Source organism: Schistocerca gregaria, chromosome 10 (assembly GCF_023897955.1).
Source record: "Schistocerca gregaria isolate iqSchGreg1 chromosome 10, iqSchGreg1.2, whole genome shotgun sequence".
NCBI classification, from domain to species: Eukaryota; Metazoa; Arthropoda; class Insecta; order Orthoptera; family Acrididae; genus Schistocerca; species Schistocerca gregaria.
In genome coordinates, this window is record NC_064929.1 from 152,737,635 (window position 1) to 152,752,226 (window position 14,592).

At 46.2% G+C, this 14,592-nt stretch overlaps 1 protein-coding gene across 1 annotated transcript in view; it reads left to right on the forward strand.

The window, feature by feature from the left end:
* Nucleotides 1-2,346: 2,346 nt before the first annotated feature.
* LOC126293402 (uncharacterized) overlaps nt 2,347-14,592 on the forward strand; it is a 32,645-nt gene continuing 20,399 nt past the window's right edge. The window contains exon 1 of the mRNA XM_049986614.1: nt 2,347-2,674. Within this exon, the coding sequence (XP_049842571.1) occupies nt 2,399-2,674 (276 nt within the window). The 5' untranslated portion in view covers nt 2,347-2,398. The remainder of the gene's footprint in view (nt 2,675-14,592) is intronic.

Below are 14,592 nucleotides of genomic sequence, written 5' to 3' on the forward strand. Positions count from 1 at the left end.
TCAACAGGTTAGTGTTCATCACGAACGTGGTTTTGCAGTCAGTGAAATGTTTACAAATGGGGAGTTGGCAGATGCCCATTTGATGTATGGATTAGTACGGGGCAATAGCTTGGCGCGGTACGTCTGTATCGAGACAGATTCCCAGAACGAAGGTGTACCGACAGGAAGACGTTCGAAGCAACTGATCGGCGTCTTAGGGAGCACGGAACATTCCAGCCTATGACTCGCGACTGGGGAAGACCTAGAACGACGAGGACACCTGCAGTGGACGAGGCAATTCTTCTTGCAGTTGAGGACAACCCTAATGTCAGCGTCAGTGAAGTTGCTGCTGTACGAGGTAACGTTGACCACGTCACTGTATGGAGAGTACTAAGGGAGAACCAGTTGTTTCCGTACCATGTACAGCGTGTGCAGGCGCTATCAGCAGCTGATTGGCCTCCACAGGTACACTTTCGCAAATGGTTCATCCAACAATGTGTCAATCCTCATTTCAGTGCAAAAGTTCTTTTTACGGATGAGGTTTCATTCCAACGTGATGAAATTGTAAATTTTCACAATCAACATGTGTGGGCTGACGAGGATCCGCAAGCAATTTTGCAATCACGTTATCAACACAGATTTTCTGTGAACGTTCGGACAGGCATTGTTGGAGATGTCTTGATTGGGCCCCATGTTCTTCCACCTACGCTCAATGGAGCACGTTGTCATGAATTCATACGGGATACTCTACCTGTGCTGCTAGAACATGTGCCTTTACAAGTACGTCATAACATGTGGTTCATGCACGATGGAGCTCCTGCACATTGCAGTCGAAGTGTTCGTACGCTTCTCAACAACAGATTCGGTGACCGATGGACTGGTAGAGGCGGATCAATTCCATAGCCTCCACGCTCTCCTGACATCAACCCTTTTGACTTTCATTTATGGGGGCATTTGAAAGCTCTTGTCTTCGCAACCCCGGTGCCAAATGTAGAGACTCTTGGTGCTCGTATTGTGGACGGCTGTGATACAATACGCCATTCTCCAGCGCATCAGGGATTGCATGCGACGGAGGGTGGATGCATGTATCCTCGCTAACGGAGGACATTTTGAACATTTCCTGTAACAAAGTGTTTGAAGTCACGCTGGTACGTTCTGTTGCTGTGTTTCCATTCCATGATTAATGTGGTTTGAAGAGAAGTAATAAAATGAGCTCTAACATGGAAAGTAACCGTTTCCGGACACATGTTCACATAAAATATTTTCTTTCTTTGTGTGTGAGGAATGTTTCCTTGAAGTTTGGCCGTACCTGTTTGTAACACCCTGTATATGTGACGTGAAGTATTATATGCTACCAATATTTCCAACCATTTTTTCCTCTTCATTTTCCACAGAAATAATGCGATACAAACACGCGATATCCTTAACGTGAAAATACTACTTGCTTTGATATATGTCAACCATATTTTTTGTCTCTCGTATTCCTTTGTTTCTGAACACTCTTGTCAGCTGTTACATCTGTGCAATAGATGATCTCTGGCAAATTCTGACGTCATTGGTCAAAGCCGACGGGTTGTATCACTAGGTAATGGTGTAATACAACAATGAAATACGTCAAAATAGTCAAATGCAATAAAAGAAAAGAATGGAAAACTGAACTTACCACACGGGAACTTCTTAAAAGAACCGAACCTCACCTCGAAAGCCATCAACAAAAATCACATACCCACATACACAGCAAACAAAACATTACGAAAACACACACACACACACACACACACACACACACACACACACACACATTCACCCTCCTCACCCCCATCCTAATGTGAAATTAGCTTACATATTTCAGTACCGAATGAATTGCAAACAACCAATTATTTAAATAAATGCGCACGAAGAGTATTTTGAGCAATATGTAGCGATCTCTTTTAAAATGACATTCAATTATTTTAATGTACAATGATAGCTCTTATCCGGAACACAGAACTGTTTTATTATCTATGGCTAAAGGTGAAGACATTACTGTCTATGAGTACTGTATGACGTCATTGGTTAAAGCGAAAATACTACTGTCCCTTATATATGTAAAGTACAGTTTTTCTCTCTTGCATTCCTTTGTTTCTGAACATTCTTCTCAGCTCTTTCATCTTTGTAATACGTGCTCTCTGGCCAATTCTGACGTCATTGGTCAAAGCTGACGGGTTTGTATCCCCTGCTAAACTAGACCCGCGGTTCCTGTGGACCTAATTACTACACGTAACGTCAAAATGACATTACGCGTGCGGGAAGTGTTGTGAAAAGAGTGTACCCGTTTCCGTATCGTAATACGGGCGTTGCATCTGCGACAGTTTTGTGTTTCGTGGTTGCCACGGCAGCGAGTAAACAGCGACGAGCTGGTCAGAGAGCAGAGGGCGCGATGCTGTGCTGCAGCGTATTATTGGTGCCGGTGGCGGTGCTGATGACGTACGTGGTGGCGCGGTCGCTGCCGCCGTCAGATGCCACTGCCGGCGTCCGCAGTCCCTTCTGCGACGAACCGGACCCGAAGCTGCGGCGCGCTGCGGAGCTGGTGTACTGGTGCACCACGGCCGTGCTCACCGTCGGTGTGGCGTCGCTGTCGGAGTTCTGGACCGCCCTCGCCAGGACACGGCGCTACTGGAAGGCGGCCGACAGCCCGCCCGCCGCCGCAGACCAGGTCGGTACCACGTCTTGTGCAACTCTCCATACATCCAGATCACTGAAGAGCCATAGAAACTGGTACACCTGCCTAATATCGTGTAGGGATCCGGCGAGCACGCAGAAGTGCTACAGAACGACGTGACGTGTACTCGACTAATGTCTGAAGCAGTGCTGGAGGGAACTGACACCATGAATCCTGCAGGGCTGTCCATAGACCCGTAAGAGTACGTGCGGGTAGAGATATCAACAGCACGTTGCAAGGCAGCCCAGATATGCTCAACAATGTTCGTGTCTGGGGAGTGTGGTGGCCAGCGGAAGCGTTCAAACTCAGAAGAGTCTTCCTGGAGCCACTCTATAACAATTATGGAGGTGTAGCGTGTTGCATTGTCCTGCTGGAACTGCCCAAGTCCGTCGGAATGCACAATGGACATGAATGGATGCAGGTGATCAGACAGGATGCTTAAGTACGTGTCACCTGTCAGAGTCTTATCTAGAGATATCAGAGGTCCCACATCCCTCCAACTGCACATGCCCCACATCGTTACGGAACTTCCACCATCTTAACAGTCCCATGCTGACATGCAGGGTCCATGGTTTAAATGGCTCTAAGCACTATGGGACTTAACATCTGAGGTCATTAGTGCCCTAGACGTAGATCTACTTAGACCTAACTAACCTAACGACATGACGCACATCCATGCCCGAGGCGGGATTCGAACCTGCGACCGTAGCAGTCGCGCAGTTCCGGACTGAAGCGCCTAGAACCGCTCGACCACGCGGCCGGCTAGGGTCCGTGGATTCATGAGGTTGTGTCCATACCTGTACATATCCATACCTTCGATACAACTTGAAACGAGACTCGTTCGACGAGGCAACACGTTTCACGTCATCATGAGTTCAATATGGGTGCTGGCGGACCCAGGCGAGGGGTAAAGCTTTGTGTCATACAGTAATCAAGGGTACACGAGCGGGCCTTTGGTTTCGAAAGCCCATATCGATGATGTCTCGTTGAATGGTTCGCATGCTGACGCTTGTTGATGGCCCAGCATTGAGGTCTGCAGCGATTTGCAGAAGGGCTGCACTTCTGTCACGTTAAACGATTCTCTTCAGTCGTCGCTGGTCCCGTTCTTGCAGGATCTTTTTGGTGGCCAGCGGAAGTGGGTAATTTCCAGGAATGTTTGCCTCTCGAAGTCGCGGGATCGAAACGTTACATATCTAACGTGCAATCCTAAATCGATCACGCGACTGCCAGGCACTTAAATGTGATTTCCGTGTAATTGTAAATGCAGAATAGATATCGCACGTGCAATTCTAAATGGATCACACGTCTGTGGTAGCGGGCCCCGTGATAAATATTATTTGTGTTTCTTCGGCCGATTGCCTCACGTGGAAGAATCGAATTCCATGCTTATGCAATATAGAAAATCGTTTGCATTTTTGTCGGAAATGTGGACTAATACAAGATGACAAAAGGAGTGACTGTGTAGATTGCGGTGGGGCGCAGTCTGTAGAAGTTCGTAGGAAGAGTATGATAGTGAAATACCTTTACAATTTCATTGCGGAAACGGTGGTAAACGAACGACTATCAGAAAGAATGCATGCTTGGTTAGTCCAAATTATCAATTCAGACCAGCATAATTCTTGTATCTTGCTGTATTAGGGACTTCTCCCTGCAAGCAACCTAGGTATTTAGTAATTGTAATACCTAAGTATTTAGTTGAATTTACGCCTTTTAGACTGTTTTATCGTGTAACCCAAGTTTAATGAGTAACTTTTAGCACTCATGTGGATGACATCACACTTTTCGTTATTTAAGTTCAGCTGCCACTTTTCGCGCCGTTCCGATATTTCTTCTAAATCGTTTTTCAATTTGTTTTGGTCTTCTGATGAGTTTATTAGTTGATACACGGCAGCGTCATCTGCAAACAACCGAAGACGGCTGCTCAGATTGTCTCCAAAATTGTTTATATAGATAAGGAAAAGCAAAAGGCCTATAACACTACGCCAGAAATCACTTCTGTTTTACTCGATGACTTTCCGTAAATTACTACGAACTGTGACCTCTCTGACAGGAAATCACAGATCCAGTCACATAACTGAGACGATATTCCATAAGCACGCAATTTCTCTACGAGCCGCTTGTGTGGTGCAGTGTCAAAAGCCTTACGGAAATCCAGAAATACGGAATCGATTGAAATCCCTTGTCGATAGCACTCAACACTTCATGCGAATGAAGGGCTAGAACTACAACTTTGTATTTTTAAAGAACGATCTTTTATAAACCCATGTTGACTGTGTGTCAATAGACCGTTTTCTTCGAGGTAATTCATTATGTTAGAACACAATACATGTTCTAAACTCCTGCTGCATATGGAAGTTAACGATATGGGCCTATAATTTAGTGGATAACTCCTACTAGCTTTCTTGAATATTGGTGCGACCTGTGCAACTTTCCAGTCTTTGGGTACGGATCTTTCGTCGAGCGAACGGCTGTATATGATTGTTAAGTATGGAGCTAAGGCATCAGCATACTCCGAAAGGAACCTAATTGGTATACAATCTGAACCAGAAGACTTGATTTTATTAATTGATTTTATTAATTGACTTTGCCGGCCGCTGTGGTCTAGCGGTTCCAGGCGCTCAGTCCGGAACCGCCAAACTGCTACGGTCGCGAGTTAGAATCCTGCCTCGGGCATGGATGTGTGTGATGTCCTTAGGTTACTTAGGTTTAAGTAGTTCTACGTTCTAGGAGATTGATGAAAATGGTTCAAATGGCTCTGAGCACTATGGGACTTAACATCTGTGGTCATCAGTCCCCTAGAACTTAGAACTACTTAAACCTAACTAACCTAAGGACATCACACAAATCCATGCCCGAGGCAGGATTCGAACCTGCGACCGTAGCAGTCACGCGGTTCCGGACTGAGCGCCTTAACCGCGAGACCACCGCTGCCGGCAAGGAGATTGATGATTACAGCAGTTAAGTCCCATAGTGCTCAGAGCCATTATTAATTGATTTAAGTTACTCACTACTCCGAGGATATTTACTTCTACGTTGCTCATGTTGGTAGCTGTTCTCGATTCGAATTCTGGAATATATACTTCGTCTACTTTTGTAAAGGTATTTCGGAAGGCTGTGTTTAGTAACTCTGCTTTGGCAGCACTGTCTTCGTTAGTATCTCCATTGCTATCTTGCCGCTAACATACTTCTCTTGTTTGCAGACCGCGGCTTCGATAGGTAAAGATCCTTGGAAATTACCAAGCTTTGTGTCGTGCAGTCATCAAGGACACACGAATGGGTCTTCGGCTCCGAAAGTCCATTTCGATGATGTTTCGTCGAATGGTTCACGCGCTGACACTTCTTGATAGTCCAGCATTGAAACCTGTAGCAATTTGCGGAAGGGATGCACTTCTGTCACGTTGAACTATTCTCTCCAGTCATCCGTGCCGGTTCTTGTACGATCTTTTTCCGGCCGCAGCGACGTCGGAGATTTGACGTTCTACTGGGTTCCTGATATTCACGGTACACTCGTGAAATGGTCGTACGGGAAAATCCCCACTTCACCGCTACCTAGGAGTTGCTGTGTAGCAACGCTCGTGCGCCGACTGTAACACCACGTTCAAATTCGCTTAAATCTTGATAACCTGCCATTGTTGCAGCAGCAGCCCGCATCTCGTGGTCGCGAGGTAGCGTTTTTGCTTCCCACGCCCGGGTTCCCGGCTTTCGATTCCCGGCGGGGTCAGGGATTTTCTCTGCCTCGTGATGGCTGGGTGTTGTGTGATGTCCTTAGGTTAGTTAGGTTTAAGTAGTTCTAAGTTCTAGGGGACTGATGACCTAAGATGTTAAGTCCCATAGTGCTCAGAGCCATTTGAACCATTTTTGTTGCAGCAGCAACCGATCTAACAACTGCGCCAGACACTTGTCCTATTCAGTTGTTGCCGACTGCTGCTCCGTTTTCTGCCTGTTTACATATTGCTGTACTTGAATATGCATGCCTATTGTCAGTTTTTCTGCTCCTTCAGTGTATGATGTCGTAGGTTTTTGGGCCCGTTTCTAATATGCGATTCCAGTTCTCCGCTTTGAGCCACGACGACGTGTGTGACATGAAGATTTTACGATGATAAAGGGCCCCACTCTGTCACCAACCAAGCGACTGACTGCCCTACAAATTATACGTGTGTGGGAGTCTTGACCGACCGACTATCCGACTTTTCTTGCTGGGAGGTCGGTTGGGTATGACGACCTGACCGCCGACTCTCCCCCCCCCCCTCCCCCCGGTCCAAAAATCACTTCTTCTTGTTATTATAGTCTAGGCCACGAGTGTCCAAGGGGCAGCCCAACAAGTGAGCATCTAGGGCGAAGTAGTAGCCTTATCTGGTGATACAGCTAAGTTTCAGTTCTCCTTTTTTAGTCACGAGTATGTGTGGCGTCAAGAGTTTACGATAAGAGTGATGTTTAAGGTCCCCACACGCACCAACCAACCGACTGTTCGCTAGGCAGATTGAACGTGTGTAGGAGTTCTGGTCAGTCGACCGGGGTCAACTGAAGGATGGGATACAATCCGTCGGCTTTGACCAGTGACGTCAAAGTTAACTCATAGATATTAATGTCTTTATTTTCGAGCTGTAGCTGGCAAATCGGTTATCTTCTGTGGCGTAGCGTCATCATTGTAAGCTCAAATAAATGAATGTGTTTTGAAAAGACAATGACGCCGCGTGGAATGGCCGCGTGGATTAGGACGTGACAGAATGTCAATCCTAAGGGCCCGGGTTCGATTCCCGGCTGGGTCGGAGATTTTCTCCGCTCAGGGACTGGGTGTTGTGTTGTCCTAATCACCATCATTTCATCCGCATCAAAAACGCCGACACGGTAACTCAGCGTGTTCGGTCAGAGGGTTAGCTGCTCTCTGTAATAAAAAAAACTGAGTTAATGGATCAACGACGAACTGAAACAGGTGTCTTGCGACGTCCGCCCCGCGCAGATACAACGAAAAAAATGAGATTAATTAAAAAAAGGAAATGGGTGCCATGCCACGGTCCGCTTGGCTCACAAGCTCGGAGGTTCGAGTCCTCCCTCGGGCATGGGTGTGGGTCTGTTGTCCTTAGCGTATATTAGTTTAAGGTGGATTAAGTAGTGTGATTACCTCTGCAGTTTGGTCCCATAGGAATTTACCACAAATTTTTAATTTAAAAGACAGACGCACATTGTGTGCGATTTTTGTCGCTTGTATTAAATCATTTGTTCGTTCCAATTAGGTCGGTACTTATTTTCATTCTTAGTGAGTTTGAGATTTTTCGAAGGACTTTTTTTCATTCTGGACAATTATTATTTTTTTATTTTCATTTGGTTTGTGTGTGTGTGAAATCTTATGGGACTTAGCTGCTAAGGTCATCAGTCCCTAAGCTTACACACTACTTAACCTAAATTATCCTAAGGACAAACACACACACCCATGCCCGAGGGAGGACTCGACCTGCGCTGGGACCAGCCGCACGGTCCATGACTGCAGCGCCCCAGACTGCTCGGCTAAACCCGCGCGGCATTTGTAAGTATGGACTTACCTATTCCTATGAACAAGGAAGACTTGAAGCACGATTCGTCAACTGCAGTGCGGAATACAAATTTTACAGTTGTCACTTTTTATCACTTCGTCTAGTACTACTATTACTACGACATTTTTCAGTCTGTACTAGTAATATGGAAGGCGAAAAGACCGACACACGAAAGGTTTGTAGCCCGTACTTTAGTCGACCTATATAAATCAATTCAGTCGACCTATATAAATCAACTAAGAGTAAGATACTAGTCGCTAGCAAAGACGAAAAAAGCGACATATGTAACATAGGCAACCTGTACCTCAGTTGAACTGTGTATTTCGTATATTGGTCTTTTCGCATTCTGTAGTACTACTATGGACTGAAAAATATCGCAGTAACACAAGTGCTAGCTAAGGCGAAAAAAAGCGACAACTGCCCTGTCTTTTAAAAATCACTCTGTCTTCAGGCCACAAGTGGCCCATCGGGACCATCCGACCGCCGTGTCATCCTCTGTTGGGGATGCGGATAGGAGGGGCGTGTGTGGTTAGCACTCCGCTCTCCCGGTCGCTGTGATTTTTTTTTTTTTAATACTGGAGCCGCTACTATTCGTTCGAGCAGCTCCTCAATTGGCATCACGAGGCTGAGTGCACCCCGAAAAATGGCAACAGCACATGGCGGCCTGGATGGTTACCCATCCGAGTGCCGGCCACGCCAGACAGCGCTTAAATTCGGTGAGCTCACGGGAACCGGTGTATCCACTACGGCAAGGCCGTAGCTGTCGTTTAAAAACACATTCACTTATTTCACTTTACAATGATGACGCCTAGCCACAGAAGATAACCAATTTATTCAAATGGTTCAAATGGCTCTGAGCACTATGGGACTCAACTGCTGTGGTCATCAGTCCCCTAGAACTTAGAACTACTTAAACCTAACTAACCTAAGGACATCACACACATCCATGCCCGAGGCAGGATTCGAACCTGCGACCGTAGCAGTCGCACGGTTCCGGACTGCGCGCCTGGAACCGCGAGACTACCGCGGCCGGCAACCGATTTATTATCTATGGCTTGAAAATAAAGACAGTAATAAAAATCAGCGCACCCTCCGCTGCAGAGTGAAAATCTCATTCTGGAAACATCCCCCAGGCTGTGACTAAGCCATGTCTCCGCAGTATCCTTTCTTTCAGGAGTGCTAGTTCTGCAAGGTTCGCAGGAGAGCTTCTGTGAAGTTTGGAAGGTAGGAGACGAGATACTGGCAGAAGTAAAGCTGTGAGGACGGGGCGTGAGTCGTGCTTGGGTAGCTCAGTTGGTAGAGCATTTTCCCGCGAAAGGCAAAGGTCCCGACTTCGAGTCTCGGTTTGGCACACAGTTTTAATCTGCCAGGAAGTTTCATATTAGCGCACACTCCGCTGCAGCGTGAAAATCTCATTCTGGAAAGACAGTAATATCTATGAGTAAAATATGACGTCATTGGGCAAAGCCGATGGGTTGTATCCCACTCTTCAGTTACCCCAACCACCAGACAGCCGAACCCGCCCTCCCCCATAACCACTTTCCCTTCTTCTTCTTCTTCTTCTTTCATCATAGTCTAGGCCACGAGTGTCCAATGCACAGACCAACAAGTAAGCATCTAGGATGAAGTATTAACCTTAGTTGGTGATACACCTAAGCTGGAGATATAATTCTTTTCGTCGTTCGTGAACTAAGGAGTGAGTCTAATAATTCGAGACTCCGATCAGAGATGTCCTCTTTGTGCTGCTCACGCACAAACACCGATTTATCATCGTTTGTGCATTGCAGCAGACATGAAAGGACAGCGCGCGGTATCGCAGCAGTAATTTTATTTTGTGACTAAATTGATACTTTAGTTTATTTTTTAACTGATGTAAAGGGAATCGGTCAAGTATATTCCGCTCTAAAAGCTTTACAGAAACTTACGTGAAGCATATTTTTTGCTCACTTTACACTGAAGTGACTGAAGTTAGCTGGCCTCTGTGGCCGTTCGGTTCTAGGCGCTTCAGTCCGGAACCGCGCAGCAGCTACGGTCTGGCATGGATGTGTGTGATGTCCTTAGGTTAGTTAGGTTTAAGTAGTTCTAAGTGTAGGGGACTGATGACCTCAGATGTTAAGTCCCATAGTGCTCAGAGCCATTTGAACCATTTTTTGACAAAAGTTATGTGATACCTTCCAAAATGGCGTCGGACATCTTCTTGCACGGGGTAGTGCAGCAAATCGACGTGGTGTGGACTCAACACGTCTTTGGAATTCCCCTGCGTAAATATTGAGCCATGCTGCCTCTATAGCTGTCCATAATTGCCGGAGCAAGACTTTCTGCACGAACTGTTCTCTCCATTGCGTCCGATAAATGTTTAACGGGATTCATGTCGGGCAATCTGGGTGGCTATGCCATTCGCTCGACTTGTCCAGTATGGCTGACATCGAAATAAGTGTCCAAGGAATAGAAAAGCAATTGAAATCACTCAACAGAGGAAAGTACACTGGACCTGGGATACCAATTCGATTATACACAGAGTACGTGAAAGAACTTGCCTGCCTTCTAACAGCCGTGTACCGCAAGTCTCTAGAGGAACGGAAGGTTCCAAATGATTGGAAAAGAACACAGGTAGTTCCAGATTTCGAGAAGGGTCGTCGAACAGATGGACAAAACTATAGGCCTATATCTCTGACATCGAGCTGTTGTAGCATTTTAGAACATGTTTTTTGGTCGCGTATCATGTCATTTCTGGAAACCTAGAATCTACTCTGTAGGAATCAACATGGATTCCGGAAACAGGGATCGTGTGAGACCCAACTCACTTTATTTGTTCATGAGACCCAGAAAATGTTAGGTACAGGCTCCCAGGTAGATGCCATTTTCCTTGACTTCCGGAAGGCGTTCGATACAGTTCCGCACTGTCGCCTGATAAACAAAAGAGCCTACGGAATATCAGACCAGCTGTGTGGCTGGATTGAAGAGTTTTTAGCAAACAGGACACAGCATGTTGTTCTCAATGGAGAGACGTCTACAGACGTAAAAGTAACCTCTGGCGTGCCACAGGGGAGTGTTATGGGACCATTGCTTTTCACAATATATATAAATGACCAAGTAGATAGTGTCGCAAGTTCCATGCGGATTTTTGCGGATGATGCTGTAGTATACAGAGAAGTTGCAGCACTAGAAAATTGCAGCGAAATGCAGGAAGATCTGCAGCGAATAGGTACTTTATGCAGGGAGTGGCAACTGACCCTTAACATAGACAAATGTAATGAATTGCGAATACATAGAAAGAAGGGTCCCTTATTGTATGATTATATAATAGCGGAACAAACACTGGTAGCAGCTACTTCTGTAAGATATCTGGGAGTATGCGTGCGGAACGATTTGAAGTGGAATGATCATATAAAATTAATAATTGGTAAGGCGGGTGCCAGGTTGAGATTCATTGGGAGAGTCCATAGAAACTGTAGTCCATCAACAAAAGAGGTAGCTTACAAAACACTCGTTCGACATATACTTGAGTATTGCTCATCAGTGTGGGATTCGTACCAGGTCGGGTTGACAGAGGAGATAGGATCCAAAGAAGATCGGCGCGTTTCGTCACAGGGTTACTTGGTAAGCGTGATAGCGTTACGGAGATGTTTAGCAAACTCAAGTGGTATATTCTGCAAAAGAGGCGCTCTGCATCGCTGTGTAGCTTGCTGTCCAGGTTTCGAGAGGGTGCGTTTCTGGATCAGGTATCGAATATATTGCTTCCCCCTGCTTATACCTCCTGAGGAGATCACGAATGAAAAAATTATAGAGATTGGAGCGCGCACGGAGGCTTTCCGGAAGTCGTTCTTCCCGCGAACCATGGCTCTATATTACGTTATCATTACCTTGCTACTGGCAGTTATTTCGAAGACTTGAAATTTCGAAGTGCAGTTTCACCTCAAAGTACAATGATGTAAAAAAATTATGGGATACCTCCCCCTAACACCGTGTCGGGCTGCCTTTCGCACGGGGAAATGCAGCAACTCGGCGCGACATGGACTCAGCGAGTCGTTCGATGTACCTGTAAAACTATTGAGCCATGCTGCATTTATAGCGCTCCATAACTGCGAAAGTGTTGCCGGTGCAAGATTTGTAGATGTAGATGTAGATCTTGTGCACGAAATGAAATCTCGATTATGTCCCATAAATGTTCGATGGGATTCACGTAAAGTGCCCTCCGCCACTCACCACTGGGTGGCTTTCGGAGTATAAATGTAGATGTAGATGTTCTTCAAACTAATTACGAACAATTGTGACCTGATGAAATGGCGCATCGTTGTTTGGCAACGCGAAGTCCATGAACGACAGGAAACGGCCTGCAGGTAGCCGAACATAACTGTTTTCGATCAGTGATCGGTTCAACTGGACTAGAGGTCCCAGTCAATTCCATGTAAACACAGGGCACACCGTTATGGGGCCACCACTAGCTTGCACAGTTCCTTGTTGACAACCTGGATCCACGGCTTTGTAGTGTCTGCGCTACACTAGAAGCCTACCATCAGCTCTTACTGACTGAAACCGCGACTCTTCTGACCCCAGGCGACGATTTTCCAGTTGTGTAGGGACCAGCCGATATGGTTACGAGCCCACGAGAGGCGGCGTCGTGCTCTTACCTAAAGCGCTCGCTTCGGTCTTCTGCAGCGATAGGCCATTAATGCCATATTTCGCCTCACTGCCCTAACGAATACGTCCGTCGTGGCCACGCATTGGTTTCTGCATTTATTTCATGCAGTGTTGCTTGTCTGTTAGCACTGACAGATCTACGCAAACGCGGCCGGGTTCCCGGGTTCGATTCCCGGCGGGGTCAGGGATTTTCTCTGCCTCGTAATGACTGGGTGTTGTGTGATGTCCTTAGGTTAGTTAGGTTTAAGTAGTTCTAGTTCTAGGGGACTGATGACCATAGCTGTTAAGTCCTATAGTGCTCAGAGCCATCTGCACCATTTTCTACGTAAGGCGTTGTTTTCCGTCTCTAAGTGAAGGATGTCGGGCACTGTGCTGTCTATGGTGGTGTTCTCGGCACACTCTTGACTCTGTCACTCGGAATGTTGGATTCCTTGGCGATTTCCAGAATTGAATGTCCCATACGTCTAGCTCCAACCACCATTCCGCGTTCACAGTCTATTAATTCTCGTTATGCGACCATAATCATGTCGGAGCCCGCCCCCATAACGCCGGCACGGTAGCTCAGCGTGTTCGGTCAGGGAGCTGGTTGGCCTCTGTAATAAATAAAAAAAATGAGTGGAAGGATCAACAAACGACCTTTAACGGATGTCATGTGACGTACGCAGCGACCAAACACAACGGTCAACTACAAAATAAATAAATAAATAAATAATAAAAATAGCTGAGTGATCAGTGCGATGGGCTGCCATGCAAAGGGGCCTGGGTTTGATTTCCGGGTGGGTCGGAGATTTTTGCCCACTTAGGAACTGGGTGTTGTGTTGTCTTCATCATCATCATCTTATCCCCATCGGCGCGCAGGTCGCCGAAGTGGCGTCAACTCGAAAGACTTGCACCAGGCGACCGGTCTACCCGACGGGAGGCCCTCGTCACATGACATTTCTATGACGTCGGAAATCTTCCCATGTGAATCACATGAGTACAAATGGCAGCTCCGCACTGCCACTTTGTACCTTGTGTATGCGATACTACCACCACTTCTATTATGTGCAAATCGCTATCCCATGGCTTTTGATTCTTTGTATTGGCTTAGCATTTTCGTGAAAAAATGAGATTCCTCAAAATGGCTCTGAGCACTATGGGACTTAACGTCTGTGGTCATCAGTCCCCTAGACCTGAGAACTCCTTAAACCTGACTAACCTAAGGACATCACACAACACCCAGTAATCACGAGGCAGAGAAAATCCCTGACCCCGCCGTGAATCGAACCCGGGAAACCGGGAGTATGAAGCGAGAACGCTACTACAATACCATGAGGTGCGGACTGAGATTCCTCAAGCATGTTTATAAAGTGATCGTACAGGCATAAATTAAAAACAAAATAATTAAATTTTTATCTGTACTTTTCATGGCCTTTGTATCTTAGTACTTGCATAGAACTAAGCTCTTCCAGGGAAAATTTTTTCACACAGCCTATCACCAAATTAGGTGGTATTACCAGCATAGGCATGAATGATTTATTTCATCTTTACTTTAAGGTGGAAACTATGGACAGTAAACGTAAAAATGTGGTATCACCGGTAAGAAGTAGAATCTATTGTATCTGCAGCGCTAGTGCAGTGCCGGAGACGGCAGGAATGCTTCAGCAAACTCATTTTAGCAGGTACATGGGTGAAAAAGAGAAATGGGTGCCTCGGAGCTTTTTAGAAAGGTATCTGACAGAAAATCGAGGTGCTGAAGGG